The 13,093-nt window shown below is 59.1% G+C and overlaps 2 protein-coding genes across 5 annotated transcripts in view; one reads left to right on the plus strand and one right to left on the minus strand.

Annotated features, from left to right (window-relative positions):
- Window positions 1–7,881, plus strand: part of TRAF7 (TNF receptor associated factor 7) — a 29,580-nt gene extending 21,699 nt beyond the window's left edge. For all 3 annotated transcript variants that reach the window (XM_042036903.1, XM_042036904.1, XM_042036905.1), the window contains 12 exons: window positions 575–792; window positions 989–1,062; window positions 1,528–1,576; window positions 1,710–1,837; window positions 2,851–2,933; window positions 3,347–3,386; window positions 3,804–3,920; window positions 4,969–5,091; window positions 5,819–5,938; window positions 6,131–6,262; window positions 6,462–6,581; window positions 7,130–7,881. In XM_042036903.1, the coding sequence (XP_041892837.1) occupies window positions 575–792; window positions 989–1,062; window positions 1,528–1,576; window positions 1,710–1,837; window positions 2,851–2,933; window positions 3,347–3,386; window positions 3,804–3,920; window positions 4,969–5,091; window positions 5,819–5,938; window positions 6,131–6,262; window positions 6,462–6,581; window positions 7,130–7,144 (1,219 nt within the window). In that variant the 3' untranslated portion in view covers window positions 7,145–7,881. The remainder of the gene's footprint in view (window positions 1–574; window positions 793–988; window positions 1,063–1,527; window positions 1,577–1,709; window positions 1,838–2,850; window positions 2,934–3,346; window positions 3,387–3,803; window positions 3,921–4,968; window positions 5,092–5,818; window positions 5,939–6,130; window positions 6,263–6,461; window positions 6,582–7,129) is intronic.
- A 247-nt stretch (window positions 7,882–8,128) lies between these two features.
- Window positions 8,129–13,093, minus strand: part of CASKIN1 (CASK interacting protein 1) — a 30,014-nt gene continuing 25,049 nt past the window's right edge. For both annotated transcript variants that reach the window (XM_042036901.1, XM_042036900.1), the window contains 3 exons: window positions 10,929–13,043; window positions 10,432–10,825; window positions 8,129–10,006 (listed from right to left, as the gene is read on the minus strand). In XM_042036901.1, the coding sequence (XP_041892835.1) occupies window positions 9,910–10,006; window positions 10,432–10,825; window positions 10,929–13,043 (2,606 nt within the window). In that variant the 3' untranslated portion in view covers window positions 8,129–9,909. The remainder of the gene's footprint in view (window positions 10,007–10,431; window positions 10,826–10,928; window positions 13,044–13,093) is intronic.

Here is a 13,093-nt window from a genome sequence, read left to right on the forward strand (position 1 = left end):
GTGGGTTAGTGCTGGCCTTGGGGGAACAAGTGGACTCAGTGGTCTTAGAGGCCTTTTCCAACCTCAACAATTCTGTGATTCCATGATCCTAAGCCATGTCTTGGCAGAGGCAGAGCAAGGCAAGTCCTGGCAGAGCAGCCCTGCTGCAGGCCCAAGTCAGCATCTGCTGAGGTGAGCTGCAGTTTTTTCCACTGGTTTTTATGGCTCCTGGTGAAAACAGCAAACTGATACCACACTCTGTCTCCTGCCCAAGATCTGCTTTTCCTTGCAACTGCCCAGACAGACTGTCCAGTTTGGGGCCAATGCCCTGGCTGGAAGAATGGGAGCTGCTTGGCCTCTCTTGTCCTGCAGTTGGCCTGTCCCAGCAAGATCACAGAGTCATTAAAATTGAAAAGGACCTCCAAGATCATCAAGTCCAGCCTTTGAAGGATCATGAACCACAGTATCCCTGCTGCTGGCAGAAGGAGCAGGGCAGCTGGGGACCCACACAGGCCTTGAAGCTCCACTGAGGAGCCAGCTGAGCAAGGAATCTCTACGTGAGCCCTGCTCCAGCCAGCATCTGCCTTCCCTTCAGGTGCACGTTCATAGGAAACCAGGACACTTACGAGACCCACCTGGAGACATGCAAGTTTGAGGGTCTGAAGGAGTTCCTGCAGCAGACAGACGATCGCTTCCATGAGATGCAGGTGGCAATGGCCCAGAAGGACCAGGAGATCGCCTTCCTGCGCTCCATGCTGGGGAAACTCTCCGAGAAAATCGACCAGCTGGAGAAGAACCTGGAGCTGAAGTTTGGTGAGTCTGCACCAGAGGAGCTCTGTGGTCAGAGCTGTAGGACAGGGCAGCTCTTTGGGTGGTGCATTGCAGGGTTGCTTTCCCTGCTGATTGCAGCAGTGTGTTCTGAGTTGGGTGGCAGTGGGTGCCCTCTGCCTGTTCCCTGGGATGCCATCAGTGGCTCTGCAGTGACTGTGGGCCTGTCCCTCTCTTGCAGATGTGCTGGATGAGAACCAGAGCAAGCTGAGCGAGGACCTGATGGAATTCCGCAGGGACGCCTCCATGCTGAATGTGAGGGGGGGCCCTGGGATGGAGTTAGCTGGCTCTGCTCCTAACTAGGCTTCTCCTGCAGTGGGGGGAGGCTTTGGGCAGAGCCTTCTGCTCCAAAGGCTGGGCCTTTTACAGGGGCATTGTACCCTCCTCCCTGCCTGCAGAAAGCAGGGAGATAAGCAGATCCAAGCAGAGTGAGGACAGTATGTTCTGGAAGGTATTTCTGGGCCTGTCTGAATACTGAAGAGTTTAGTGCTGGTCTGAGGTGCTGTCAGAGTCCTGTGGTCTCTGGAGGGATGGTGGCAGTCACAGAGTCATAGAGGAGAGACCTCTGGTCAGAGGATGAGTTGGCCACTGAGGAAGGACCCTCTGGGAGTCAAGAAGACAAGAAGGGTTGTAGCAGTGGAGGGGACAGTCCCAAAGCCATGCCCAGGGCAGGTTGGCCTGGATGGCTTCGCAGCTCACACAGCTTGTTATGTTTTTCAGGATGAGCTCTCCCACATCAATGCTCGGCTCAACATGGGCATCCTTGGATGTGAGTATCCCTGTGGTCCCCATTCCGTCGGGCTGGGTGTGGGGGATGCCCAGGGAGCCCTCCTGGGTGCTGTCACAGGTGTGCAGAGCAGCAGCACTGCTCTCCTTCCCTCATCTGGCTCTCTTTTCTGCAGCCTATGATCCTCAGCAGATCTTCAAGTGCAAGGGGACCTTTGTGGGCCACCAGGGCCCCGTGTGGTGTTTGTGTGTGTACTCCATAGGAGACTTGCTCTTCAGTGGCTCCTCAGACAAAACCATTAAGGTAAGAGCTTCCCTCTTCCGTGCACCTTCTGCATTCGCAAATGGAACAGAAGCTGAGCTCATTTGTGGGGTGGGGGGATGTTGCTTCCTAAAGTTTCCTCCAAAGAATCAAATGATTCTTTGTGATTATAGTTGGACAAAATTCTCTGCAAGGAAACATTATGTGACAGTGAAATTGAGAGACAAACAGAGATCTTTGCAAAGCCCTGATTAGAATCTCATTCCTGCAGCTGCTGACTTTGCTTTATGTGGCGTTTAGGGTATTCAGGACTATTTCAGCTTCTGATTTTATGTTCCTCTGTTATAAAAAGTCATCTTAGAACAAAACATTTTTCCCTGATCCAATGTGTCCTTTCCCTATTTTATGGCATGTTTGTTTTTCTTTGTCCTGTTTTCAGTAACTCAAACTGACAGCACTGCCCCGGTGCAGCCTCAACAGCCCTTCCCAGTGTCACCGTGGTGGCTGCTGGCCAGGCTGGGGACCCTCATGGGCTGCCGTGACTAACCCTGCCAGGAGCAGAGCTTTGGTTTAGTTTCTAGCTTTAGTTTCCTTGGTTCTAGAACCACATGGAAGAAAATGGATATTGCAATACTTTAGGCAAGGAGAGCAGATTTCTCCCCTGTCCTGGCTGCTCTGGGCACCACATTCCCATGTTCATCTTGAGAGAGCAGTGTGTGCTCAAGGAGAAAGCCATTGGCAGTGGCAGAGGAAGCTGTGCTGTGCCATTGGAGCCCTGGGATGGGGTGGGAAGTGCTAAAGCAGGAGCTGAGTGCTGCTCCTTTGTCTCAGTGTGTTGTGTTGGCCTGGGCTGAGGGAGGCAGAGCTGATTCCTGCTGCTGTCCTGTGTCCCATTAGCTTCAGCCTGACCCTCTGCAGTGCATTCCCTTTCCTAGCCAGGCCTCCCAGGCCTGGGGGCCCAGCAGGCAGTGCCCAAGTGACAGCCAGGCAGTTTCCTGCTCCGGGTGCTGACATCCTGCCCGGGGCTCCAGCTGCTGCCTTGTGTTTCCTGTTAGGTGTGGGATACCTGTACCACATACAAGTGCCAAAAGACCCTGGAGGGTCATGATGGAATTGTACTGGCTCTCTGCATCCAGGGGTGAGTGGGGAGGGACACCTGCCCCTGGGGAGAGTGGGGACAGCCCCTGGGGCTCCTGAGCATGCCCTCACAATTCCCATCCTCTGTCCTGCCTGTGCCTAGTTATGCATGAGAGGCTCATCTTGCCTCTTTACTCTGGAGAAATGGACAAAGAGCATGTCTCTCTGGTCTCCCCCATGTCCTGGTTTCCTCCCCTGGTCACCAGCGGGGTGCTTGGCTCCCTGCTCCAAGGGCCAGTCCAGCCTGGCCTCCCATGGGAGCTGGGCCTGCTCTGGGGTGGGTGTGTGCAGCCTTGGCCCAGCAAGGCCGTGGGGCTGCAGCTCCTGTCCCCCCCAGTGCCTGGGGACGAGCTGGGACCCTGCACATGGTGCTGTCCCTCGGTGACCCCGCTTTGTGTCCCGGTGTCATTGCAGGAACAAGCTGTACAGTGGCTCTGCTGACTGCACCATCATCGTGAGTACGGGGTGTCCATGCCTGCTCTGCAGCAGGGCCTGTGTCCCTCCTCTGCCAGTGCTGTGGGACTGATAACCCTCGTGGGCTCTATCCACTGCCTGCATTCCTGGCTTGGGTTTGGGGGTTTCCTGTGGGCTGGGTTTCCCACTCCCAGCTCCTGCCTGAGAGCAGGAGGCTGGTGCTCTGAGCTGGGCAGGGCGGTTGATCCTGATCAGCCAGGACAGTGGCTCAGACGAGTGACCTGTGCTGCCTGTTGTGTCATTCCCTGCCTCCAGAGGCAGAGGAAGGGCCTCAGCACGAGGGGCCTGCCCTGCCCTCATGGGTGCTCTGCTTTGGTGGGTTTGACAGTGCTGGACTTGATCTTAGAAGGCTTTTCCCACCTAAACCATTCCATGATTCTGTGATTCCTCTTTGCAGGTCTGGGATATTCAAAACCTGCAGAAGGTGAACACGATCCGAGCACACGACAATCCTGTTTGCACTTTGGTCTCCTCACACAACATGCTCTTCAGTGGCTCCCTTAAAGCCATCAAGGTACAGCTCAGGGGCTCCTCTGGGGCTGGTTGGGCACCAGGAGTACAAACTCTCAGGCAGAAGTGTCCAAAGAGGAAGAAAGTGGCATTTTGACCTGTGGGTGACCTTGTTGCTAAGCTCTCCTGAGCCACAGAGCAGCCAGCACTGCAGAGGTTTAGCCCATGCTCTCTGCTCAAGGCAAAGCTGTTCTCTGGCTGCAAAAACGCTGTATTTCTTCCAACTCTGTAAACCTGAGGCTGCAGCTGGAGCATCCTGGCAGTTCCTGAGCGTGTGTGTCCTCAGACCCCCAACAGACCTGCCCAGACCATTGGGAATTGTGCCTGGGCTCCAGAACGGGCTGGAGATTCAGGCTGCCTGTTTTGCAACCGCCTCCAAAGGATCTTGAGTCTGCGTTCCCTACCTAAAACATGCAGAAATCAGGGAACAGCTTTTCAGGCTGCCCTTTAAAGCCTTGGCTGGATTCCCGTGGTTCTGCTTCCAGCTCCTGGTGAGACAGCTTATGGGCCTGTCCATCTGTAAGAGGACTGTGCTCTTTTCTTTATTTGGGGCCTGCAGTGGTTCAGCTCTGGATAGGGCTCAGGGCTGGAGCAGCCACACAGCACAAGGAGAATTTGGGGCCTTTTGGGTTTGTCATCCCTGGCCACTTCCTGCCAATGAGCCAAGCAGGCTCAGAGTGGGGGTAGTGAGATCTGCCAGTCCCTGCGTGCCAGGGGTGGGAGAGGAGCTTTGTGGGAGTGGAAGTGCAGGGCAGTTCCTTGCAGCTGTGGTTTAGGTTTTGCAGCCTGTGGCTCTGCTCGTGAAGGGTCTCTGCCAGCAATAATGCAGGCTCCAGGCTGGCTCCCTCAGAGAATGTGCCTACTCAGCAGTTCACTGGGTTTTGTCGGCAAGTCAGTGGGATCAGACGATTCCCATCAGGCAGGAGAGCTGGCACAAGGATCCCCACAGGAGCTGTGAGGGCCTTGGGCAGGGGTGGGCACTGCTGTCCATGTCCTCCCCAGCCCCAGTGAGATTCCTCTCCATGTGTGTGGTTTGTCCCTGCTTTCCACAGGTGTGGGATATTGTGGGTACTGAGCTCAAGCTGAAGAAGGAGCTGACAGGTCTCAACCACTGGGTGCGAGCACTGGTGGCTTCCCAGAACTATCTCTACAGTGGATCTTACCAGACCATCAAGGTGGGACCCTGGCACTGGTGACACCCTGAGCCACCTCTCCCTGTGCCTCTCTGTGCTCTGCATTGGGGCAGCAGAACCAGAGGCAGCTGCTGGGGTGTGAGAGCACTGCTGACACGTGGGATTTTCCTGTGCTGATTCCATCTCTGCAGGCTGGGCCTTGGGAGCTGCTGGGGAGGCTCACTGGGATAAAGTGGGGCCTCAGCCATGGCGCCTCGCGGCTGCCGCAGCCTTATCTGCGCTGACACTCCTGTTGATAACGGGGGAAGGTCACTGTCTGGCTGCAGAGTTACCATAAATCCGTGTGAGGGTTCCCAGTGCCCTCCCTCCTCTGTGCTGGCTCAGGTTTTGATGAATAGTTCACCTCTCAGCATCTGGTGGAAAATTGAAAGTTGCCCTTCTTAGCGTTAATGAATCCCTGTTAATTTGCTTGCATCGAGTTTTAGTGCTATCAAGGACTGGGCTGTGTGTGTACGTGTGTGTGCAGTCACACACAAAGGGTGTGAAGGCTTCACAACCTTTCCAGCCTGGATATTCAAAGTTGGGCAGCTAAATAACACAGCAGGGATTTGCTCGTCAGTGCTGAACATTCCCAGCTGGATAGATTTGTCCCTAAAGGTGTGATCTGGGCACACATGGAGCCAGGCTGACTCTGTGTGTGGTAGAACGACTGGAAGGGATCTCCCCTCTGGAAAAGGGTCTCATCCTGCCTTTGCTCCGTCTCTCTCAGATCTGGGACATCCGGAACCTGGAGTGTGTGCATGTGCTGCAGACATCAGGAGGCAGCGTGTACTCCATCGCCGTGACCAACCACCACATCGTGTGCGGCACCTACGAGAACCTCATCCATGTAAGGCTCGGCTGAGATGGGCAGCTTGGCTTGGGAATGGGGGAGAGGGGTGTAGGGATGGGCACCTGGCTCTGCCTGTGCCCTCGGGCACAGCACCCACCTGGAGGAGTGCATGCAGGCGGAAACACCTCTCAGAGGGGAGCTCGGTGGCGTCAGCCCAGTGCAATCCCCAAGCCCAGCTCTGTCCCACAGGTCTGGGATATCGAGACTAAGGAGCAGGTCCGCACGCTGACCGGGCACGTGGGGACAGTCTACGCCCTCGCCGTCATCTCCACACCCGATCAAACCAAAGTCTTCAGCGCGTCCTACGACCGCTCGCTCAGGGTACGTGTGCGGGGCTGGGCGGCTGCACCCAGAGCCTGGGACAGCCCGGGGAGCCTCGAGGGAAGGGCGGGCGGGGATGCCCAGCCCTCCGTGTCACGGGGCCTCTGTGTGTCACCTCTGTCACCTGTGACACACAGCATCCCTGTCCCTCCCAGTGCTCTGGGCTGTGCTCGGCTCACGCTTCCCCATGTCCCTGCAGGTGTGGAGCATGGATAACATGATCTGCACCCAGACACTGCTGCGCCACCAGGGCAGTGTCACCGCCCTCGCCGTGTCCCGTGGCCGCCTCTTCTCCGGTGCCGTGGACAGCACTGTAAAGGTGGGTTTCCTCAGGCTCCTCCTGAATGGTTTGGGCTCATCCAGTGCTGGAATTAGGACGTGAAATGAGTTAGGAGCTATCTTCGAAGTGACAGAAGGGTGAAGCCAGGTGAGGGTTGAGCTCTGCTCCCAGGGAACAAGTGACAGGACAAGAGGACGTAACCTCAAGGTGTGCCAGCGGAGGTTTAGGTTGGACATGAAGAATGTCTTCATGGAAAAGGGTTGCTAAAGAAGGGGCTGTCCAGGGAGGTGGTGGGGTCCCCATCACTGGAGGTGTCCAGGAAATGACTGGACATGGCACTCAGTGCTGGGCTGGGTGACAAGGTGGGGATCAGACACAGGTTGGATTCGATGATCTTGGAGGTCATTTCCAACCTTAATGATTCTGGGATTCTATGAAACAAGGGGATAGTTCTCCATGGGTGGGAGTTTTCCCTCCTGACAGTGTTGTGGATGCTGGCAGCCCAAAGGGAAGCTCCATGGGGGATGAGGAGAAGCCCACAGGGCTGCTCAGGAGTCACTGCCCGTGGTGCCGTTGTCTGTCCGCAGGTCTGGACGTGCTAATGAGAGCGTCACACGAGTCCTGCACACTGAAAGACCAAAAACTCTCCCCTCCATCGGCCTGTGGGTGACCACACCACTGAAACGACTGCTGCAGCTCCTCCTGCACCGACCACTGCCTGCTGCTGCTGCCCCTTGGCTGGCTCCCCCCGGGACCCCAGCTGGCGGCTCTCCGGACGGCTCTGCCCCACGGACACTCCAGGTGTTCCCTCAGATCTGCCCAGATGATTGGAAAAGAGAAAGTTGTTCCAATGCCAGTGCCCTTCTCTGCCTGTGTCCCCCTAGCTGGGGACACCCCCAGGCTGCGGCTGGGGCGACACTGAGCCTCGGGGCTTGGGGCCAGACGCGTGCCCTTGGCCAGCGCCAGGACCGGATGGATCCGCGTGTCCCAGCGGTGACACCAGGAGGCTGGGCCTCTGTCTGTGGCAGGACTGAGCTTTAGGCCAAACCCTGGGTGGGCACCCGACCCCTTTCTGTCTCTAGTATTTAATTTTACTGCCAAGGCGCCGGGCTGATCCATCCGGGAAGAGGTGTTTCCTTGCGTAGCCAGGTACGATTTTTATGCCACAGCTAGTTCTCAAATCAAGTTTCACAAGCCCATTGTTCACCACCCTGTAATAATGGTCTCCACATTAAAGACAAAAAGCCTCCGTTGCATTTTTACTCACATTTTCTACTGTTTTTAAGATTGTAATATAGATTTGATTATTTCTTCATTGACAATAAAAGCAGAAAGAGTTGTTCCTGCCCAGTGTGAGTTATTGCAGGGAGCCAGCAGCCAGCACTGGCTTCTTGGGGTAAAAATTGGGGTGTAGGGCCCAGACACCTCAACTGGGACAGGTCTCAGCCAGGCCCCAGCACCCCACAGAGGCACCCAGGGGTGCCCTTGGACCGAGCGGCACAAACACCCGGCACAACACCGAACACCCGGCACACCACGAGGACTCAGGAGGGCTCGGGGACACAAACAGTGGTGGCAGCCCGGCAGGGGTTTTATTTTTTTATTTTTGTTTAAATATTTGTTGCCAGACTTGGTATAGGAGCAAACGTCTTCACAGCACCACGAGCCATCTACAATTCAGAATAGGAAGAATAAAGACGAGTAGAGGTGAAATCTAAGCACAGAAGAGCAGGGAGCAGCACCAAGATGCAGAGCTGGACAGATGGGATACGATACAGAGTCCATAACTTAATCATAAAAAATATATATATGTATATATCCATCATGTAGAACTTTATGGATTTTTTTTTTTAGATACATATTTTTTTTTCTTTTCAACAGATATTTTCAGGCGGGTGATTTATTTATTTTTTTTTAATTATTTTTAAAGTCTTTTTTTGTGTTTTGTTGGTTTTTTTTTTTTTTAAAGAAATTTCAAAGTTGTGCCAAACACATCTGGATCAGCGACCACAACAGAAGAGACAGGGGAAAGAGGGCAGGGAGGGAGAGGGAAGGAGGGAGAGACCACTCTACGTCTCAAGAAAAGAAAGGAACAGCAACACTTTTGTTTGGAAACCACAAGCAAAAAATGCATTCATCAGGACTCAAGCGACTGAACCAGACTCCAACTCCAGTTTATACAGGAATATACAGCGGTGCATCCCGCAGGACACACGCGAGCACACGCACCCCGCGTGCACACCCACGCACACCCACACACACCCAGAGACCGACAACAAAAGCAATAAAAAGAAACAAAACCAAACCCTGAAGACACTCCAAAAGAAATGAAACACCTCCAGTGTAAGAGTTAACAAAACCTCCATAAAACAAGGCACATCCTTTGAGTTCGTAACGGTGGAAAAAGAAAGACGCGACACTGAATCCCAACGGAAAACCTGACCAGAACCGCTCGCACGTACCTTCCACCCAGAGAAAAGGTAAATATTGTGCTACTCTTAGAATGAGTTTGCCACAAGACACACAGCTTAGTATAATCTAATAGTTTTTCTCAAGCTAAAATCCAGTTTTCTCTTGATTTCTTTTAAACTGCTTTATATATAATTGCTAATATTTTTAAATCTTTTAAATATATATTTGTTAAAGTTTATTTCTTTTTATTATTTTGGGGTTGGGGGAAATCTCCTTTATATCTTTTTTTATTTATTTTTTTCCCCTCCAATAAATTAATACTTTTTTTTATAGCTTATCACCGTCCTGTCCCTGGACAGGGAGGGGCCAGGCAGGGGCACGTCCTGCTGCCCCTGGGGCCACCGCCAGCCTTGCCCGCCCCCGCCAACGCCGACCGAGAAAGAAAACAAGGTTTAAAAATCAAAATTAAAAACGGAGCAAAGAAACCCAAGTGCATTTGCCCGCCCGGCCCCGCCACCAGCAAACGCCATCGGTGACACACGGCTGGCAGAGCCACCGCGCCGGGCAGGGCTTGTGCTACATTCGGGTCGCGGTGACCCACGGCGCCGGGGCTGGCAGGGCGCAGGCGGCCACCGGACAGGTGAGTCGGGAGCCCCCCGGAGCCCCAGCAGCGGTTCGGTCCGGAGCGTGTTGCTTTGTTTCTTCTGTTGGGTTTTATTTCTGTGGTTTTTGCTTTTTTGCTTCTGCAAAAGGGAGTCCTGCCGGAGCCGGCGCCGAGTCCGTGAGCACAATCCTGAGGTATCTTCTTCTTTGTGCAAACCCCGAGGGACGGGATGTCCGGGAGGGGACGGCTGTACAAAGGGGACGGGGGGAGGGCGGCGGGGCCGGGGGGGTCGTGGATTGTTGTGCCCTTGTGCCCACGTAAGCCCTGAGGTTCGCGGGGCTCTGGCGCCCCTCACTCCAGCATGGCATCCAGCTGGTCCGCCAGGTCGTCGAACATGCTGCCGATGTCGTCCAGGATGCTCACGGTGCTCTTTGACTCCACGGCTGAGCTGGGGAGCGACAGAGACGGGTCAGGGCAGTGCACAGGACAGGGACACGGCACAGCCCCCTCCACCCCACGGCACGGCCCACCTGCCCCTTTGCGCTGCAGTGCCCAGCACTGTGTCCCCAGTGCCATGGCACAGTGTTCTGGCTCCATGTCCGCAGTGTCCCCTCTCCAAGACAGGCCCCAGTGCACCCACATGCCTAGGTTCCCCTGCCCATGCTGCTCCAGCAAGATGTCCTTCAGTGTCACCTCCCCAGTGCGGTTCCAGCCAGGGTCCCCTGATGCTTCACCAGTGTCCCCCAGCATCACACCAGCACCATCCCACTCCCACCGTGATGTCACAAGCCTGACCCCTGTGCATGGTCCTTATGGCACCGAGTGGCCTCACACCCTCCCCGGGGACCACCACCCACCCCTGCACCCCCTTACTCTGCCGCCTGACTGTCCTCCTGCTTGATCTTCTCCTCCACAGCCTGCAGCGCGGCGGCCAGGGACGCGCTCGTCTCCTCCAGCTTCTGCTGCGCCAGCTCGGGGCCGGCACTGTCGACGGACGGGCTGGCGATGGTGGAGCGCGGCGGCTTCACCGGCACCTGCTGGGGCTGCGCGCCGGGCGACAGGGGCTTGGCGGGGCTGGAGCAGAGCGAGGGCGGGGTGCTGGAGGGCTTGGCCGCGGGGCTCAGCTGCCGGGCGGGCGACGGGGCCGGCGTGGAGCTGGCGCTCACCGACTGGATGGCGGCGTGGGGCTTGGGGGGCTTGGGCGCCGTGGGGGGCGGCGTGGGCTTGGGGGACACCGGGGGCGGCGTGCCATGGACCCGCTTCACCTCTGCGGAGAGAAGGGAGAGGGGCAGGAGGGCGGCGGGGCCGGCTGGGACCCCCGGCGTCCGCTCCGGGGAGCGCCCGTCCCAGGGGCCTGGCGGGGCACCTACCTGGGCTGCCGGGGCTTGGGATGGGCACCTTTTTGGGGACGGGCACCGGCGGCCCAGGCACCTTCTGAGGCGGCTGCGTCAGCACAGGCTTGGGGGACACCGGCGGCTTGAAGGGCTTCTTGGGCTCGGCGGGCGGCGGGACGAACTCGGGGCCGTCGGGGCGGACGGCGGGCGGCGGGGTGGGCGGCGGCTCAGCCCCGCTCAGCTCCGAGGCCGGCCGCCGCTTCACGGTGCCGGTGCCGTTCTGGTACACGGCGAGCGTGGCCGGCTCCAGCGCCGGCTCCTTGTCCTTGGCTTTGGGCCGGCGCTTGACGGTGTCGGACTCGGTGAGGACGAAGCGGACGCCATCCTGCTGGCTCTGCCTGGCCCGGATCCGCCGCTTGAGCGTGGCGCTGGCCTCCACCTTGGCCAGGTCCCCGTGGCGGTGGGCCGGGGACAGCCCCTCGCCCGTCTCGCCCCGGGCCGGCCCCAGGGGCCGCGGCCGCTGCTTGATGGTAAGGGTGCCGTCCTCGGCGAAGGGAATCCCGTCGGGGGAGCCGCCCCGTTCCACCCGCAGCCGCTCGCCGGAGCCGTCGGCGGCCGCCTCCGACCGCACGCTGTCGGCGCGCTCGCGGCGGGCGGCTGCCACCAGCCCGGTGACGGGGCCGCTGATGGTCCGGCGCCGGTTCACCACCTCCCCGTCCAGCCCGATGGCCTCTTTATGCTTGACGGTGGCCAGGACGGTGGCCACGCGGGCGCGGTCGGGGCTGCCCGGGGGCGGGCCCGGCTGTAGGTAGTAGCCCTCGGGCGCCTTGGCCGGCGCCGGCCCCGGCCCGGCTGCCACGTGTGGTTTCTGCAGCGCCAGCCCGCGGGCCCCGCCGCCGATGGAGGACATCTCCAGCATGGCCGCGATGCTGCGCACGCTGCCGGCGCTGCCCGTGTCCACGCTGCCGGCCAGGTCGCTCGCCCGCCGCTGCTCCCGGCGGCTCTCGGCCTCGGCGCTCGGGGCTCCGACGGCCGCCTCGCCCTCACCCTCCTTGGGAAAGTCCTCGGCCATGCCGGCGCTCGAGATGGCGGAGCTGGAGCGCTTGGGAGGGGGCGGCGGGGGCCCCTTCTTCTTGGGGCGGACAGCGAAGGACTGGCTGCGGTTGACGTTCTTGTCGCCGCCGGCGGGTGCCCGCACCGAGTGGCTGCGGCCCACGCGGCGCTGGACGGTGGCGTAGGGCCCCGCGTCCGGCACCAGCAGCTCGTCCCGCTCCTGCTCGCTGTCGGAGGCGGCGTAGCGGTTCAGGCTGTGCGCCCGCTTCTTTGGCCTGCCCGGCTCCTCCTCGCCCTCGCCGGCCGGCGGCAGGCACAGCACGGGCACCGAGACGGGCAGGACGGGCACCCCCGGCGGCCCCGCCTCGCCCTCGGCGGGCTGCGGCAAGACGTAGGCGAAGCCTCGGTGCGTGGGCGACTGGGGCAGGGAGCGGGGCGATGCCGGGCGCTCGCCGGGAGGCAGCAGCTGCGGGGTGGGCTTCACCTTGGCGGTGGCGTGAGGGGCCGCCGGGCCTTGTGGGGATGAGGGTCGTGCCTTGCCGGGGGTCTGCGGCGGCGTCAGCTGCCCGGCGGAGGCTGGGAAGGGCTGCCGGGGTTTGCCGGGCACTGGAGGCACGCTGGCGCGCTTCACGGGGTGGCCGTGCCGGGGCGGGCGGCTCTCCTTGGGCGGCGCAGCGGGGCTCTCCCCGGCCCCCTCCGCCAGGTACTCCTGGCTCTTGGAGATGGCGGCGGCGGGAGGGCCCCGCGGGCCGTCCCCCAGCAGCTCCTGCGAGCTGCTCATCAGTCGGGCGCGACCGCCCAGCCCCGGCGGCGAGCGGTAACCAGGGGCCGCGGGGTTCGTTGCCTTTTCAGGGGGTTCCTCGGGGGCTTCGCCCGTCATGGCCACCTGCAGCTCGCTGCTGAGCTCGCTGTCCTGGAAGGTGCTCATCTTGGGTGACTGGCACTCGGGCGGCTCCGGTGGGGGGGACTCGATGGCCAGCACCTCTGGGCACGGCCCCGATGCCTTTCTCTTCAGCGTGCCCGGCTCATACTTGCCCAGCTCAGCGCGCTGCAGCTCTGCCAGTTTCTTCACCGCCAGCATCAGCTTCTTCTGGTGGCCTGGGGGCGGCACATGCCATCAGTGTCACTGCCAAGGCCACTGCAGCCAG

The sequence above is a fragment of the Corvus kubaryi genome, unplaced genomic scaffold (genome assembly GCF_017639235.1).
Source record: "Corvus kubaryi isolate FWS band 111438036 unplaced genomic scaffold, C.kubaryi_AGA036_p1.0 37387, whole genome shotgun sequence".
Taxonomy (NCBI): Eukaryota; Metazoa; Chordata; class Aves; order Passeriformes; family Corvidae; genus Corvus; species Corvus kubaryi.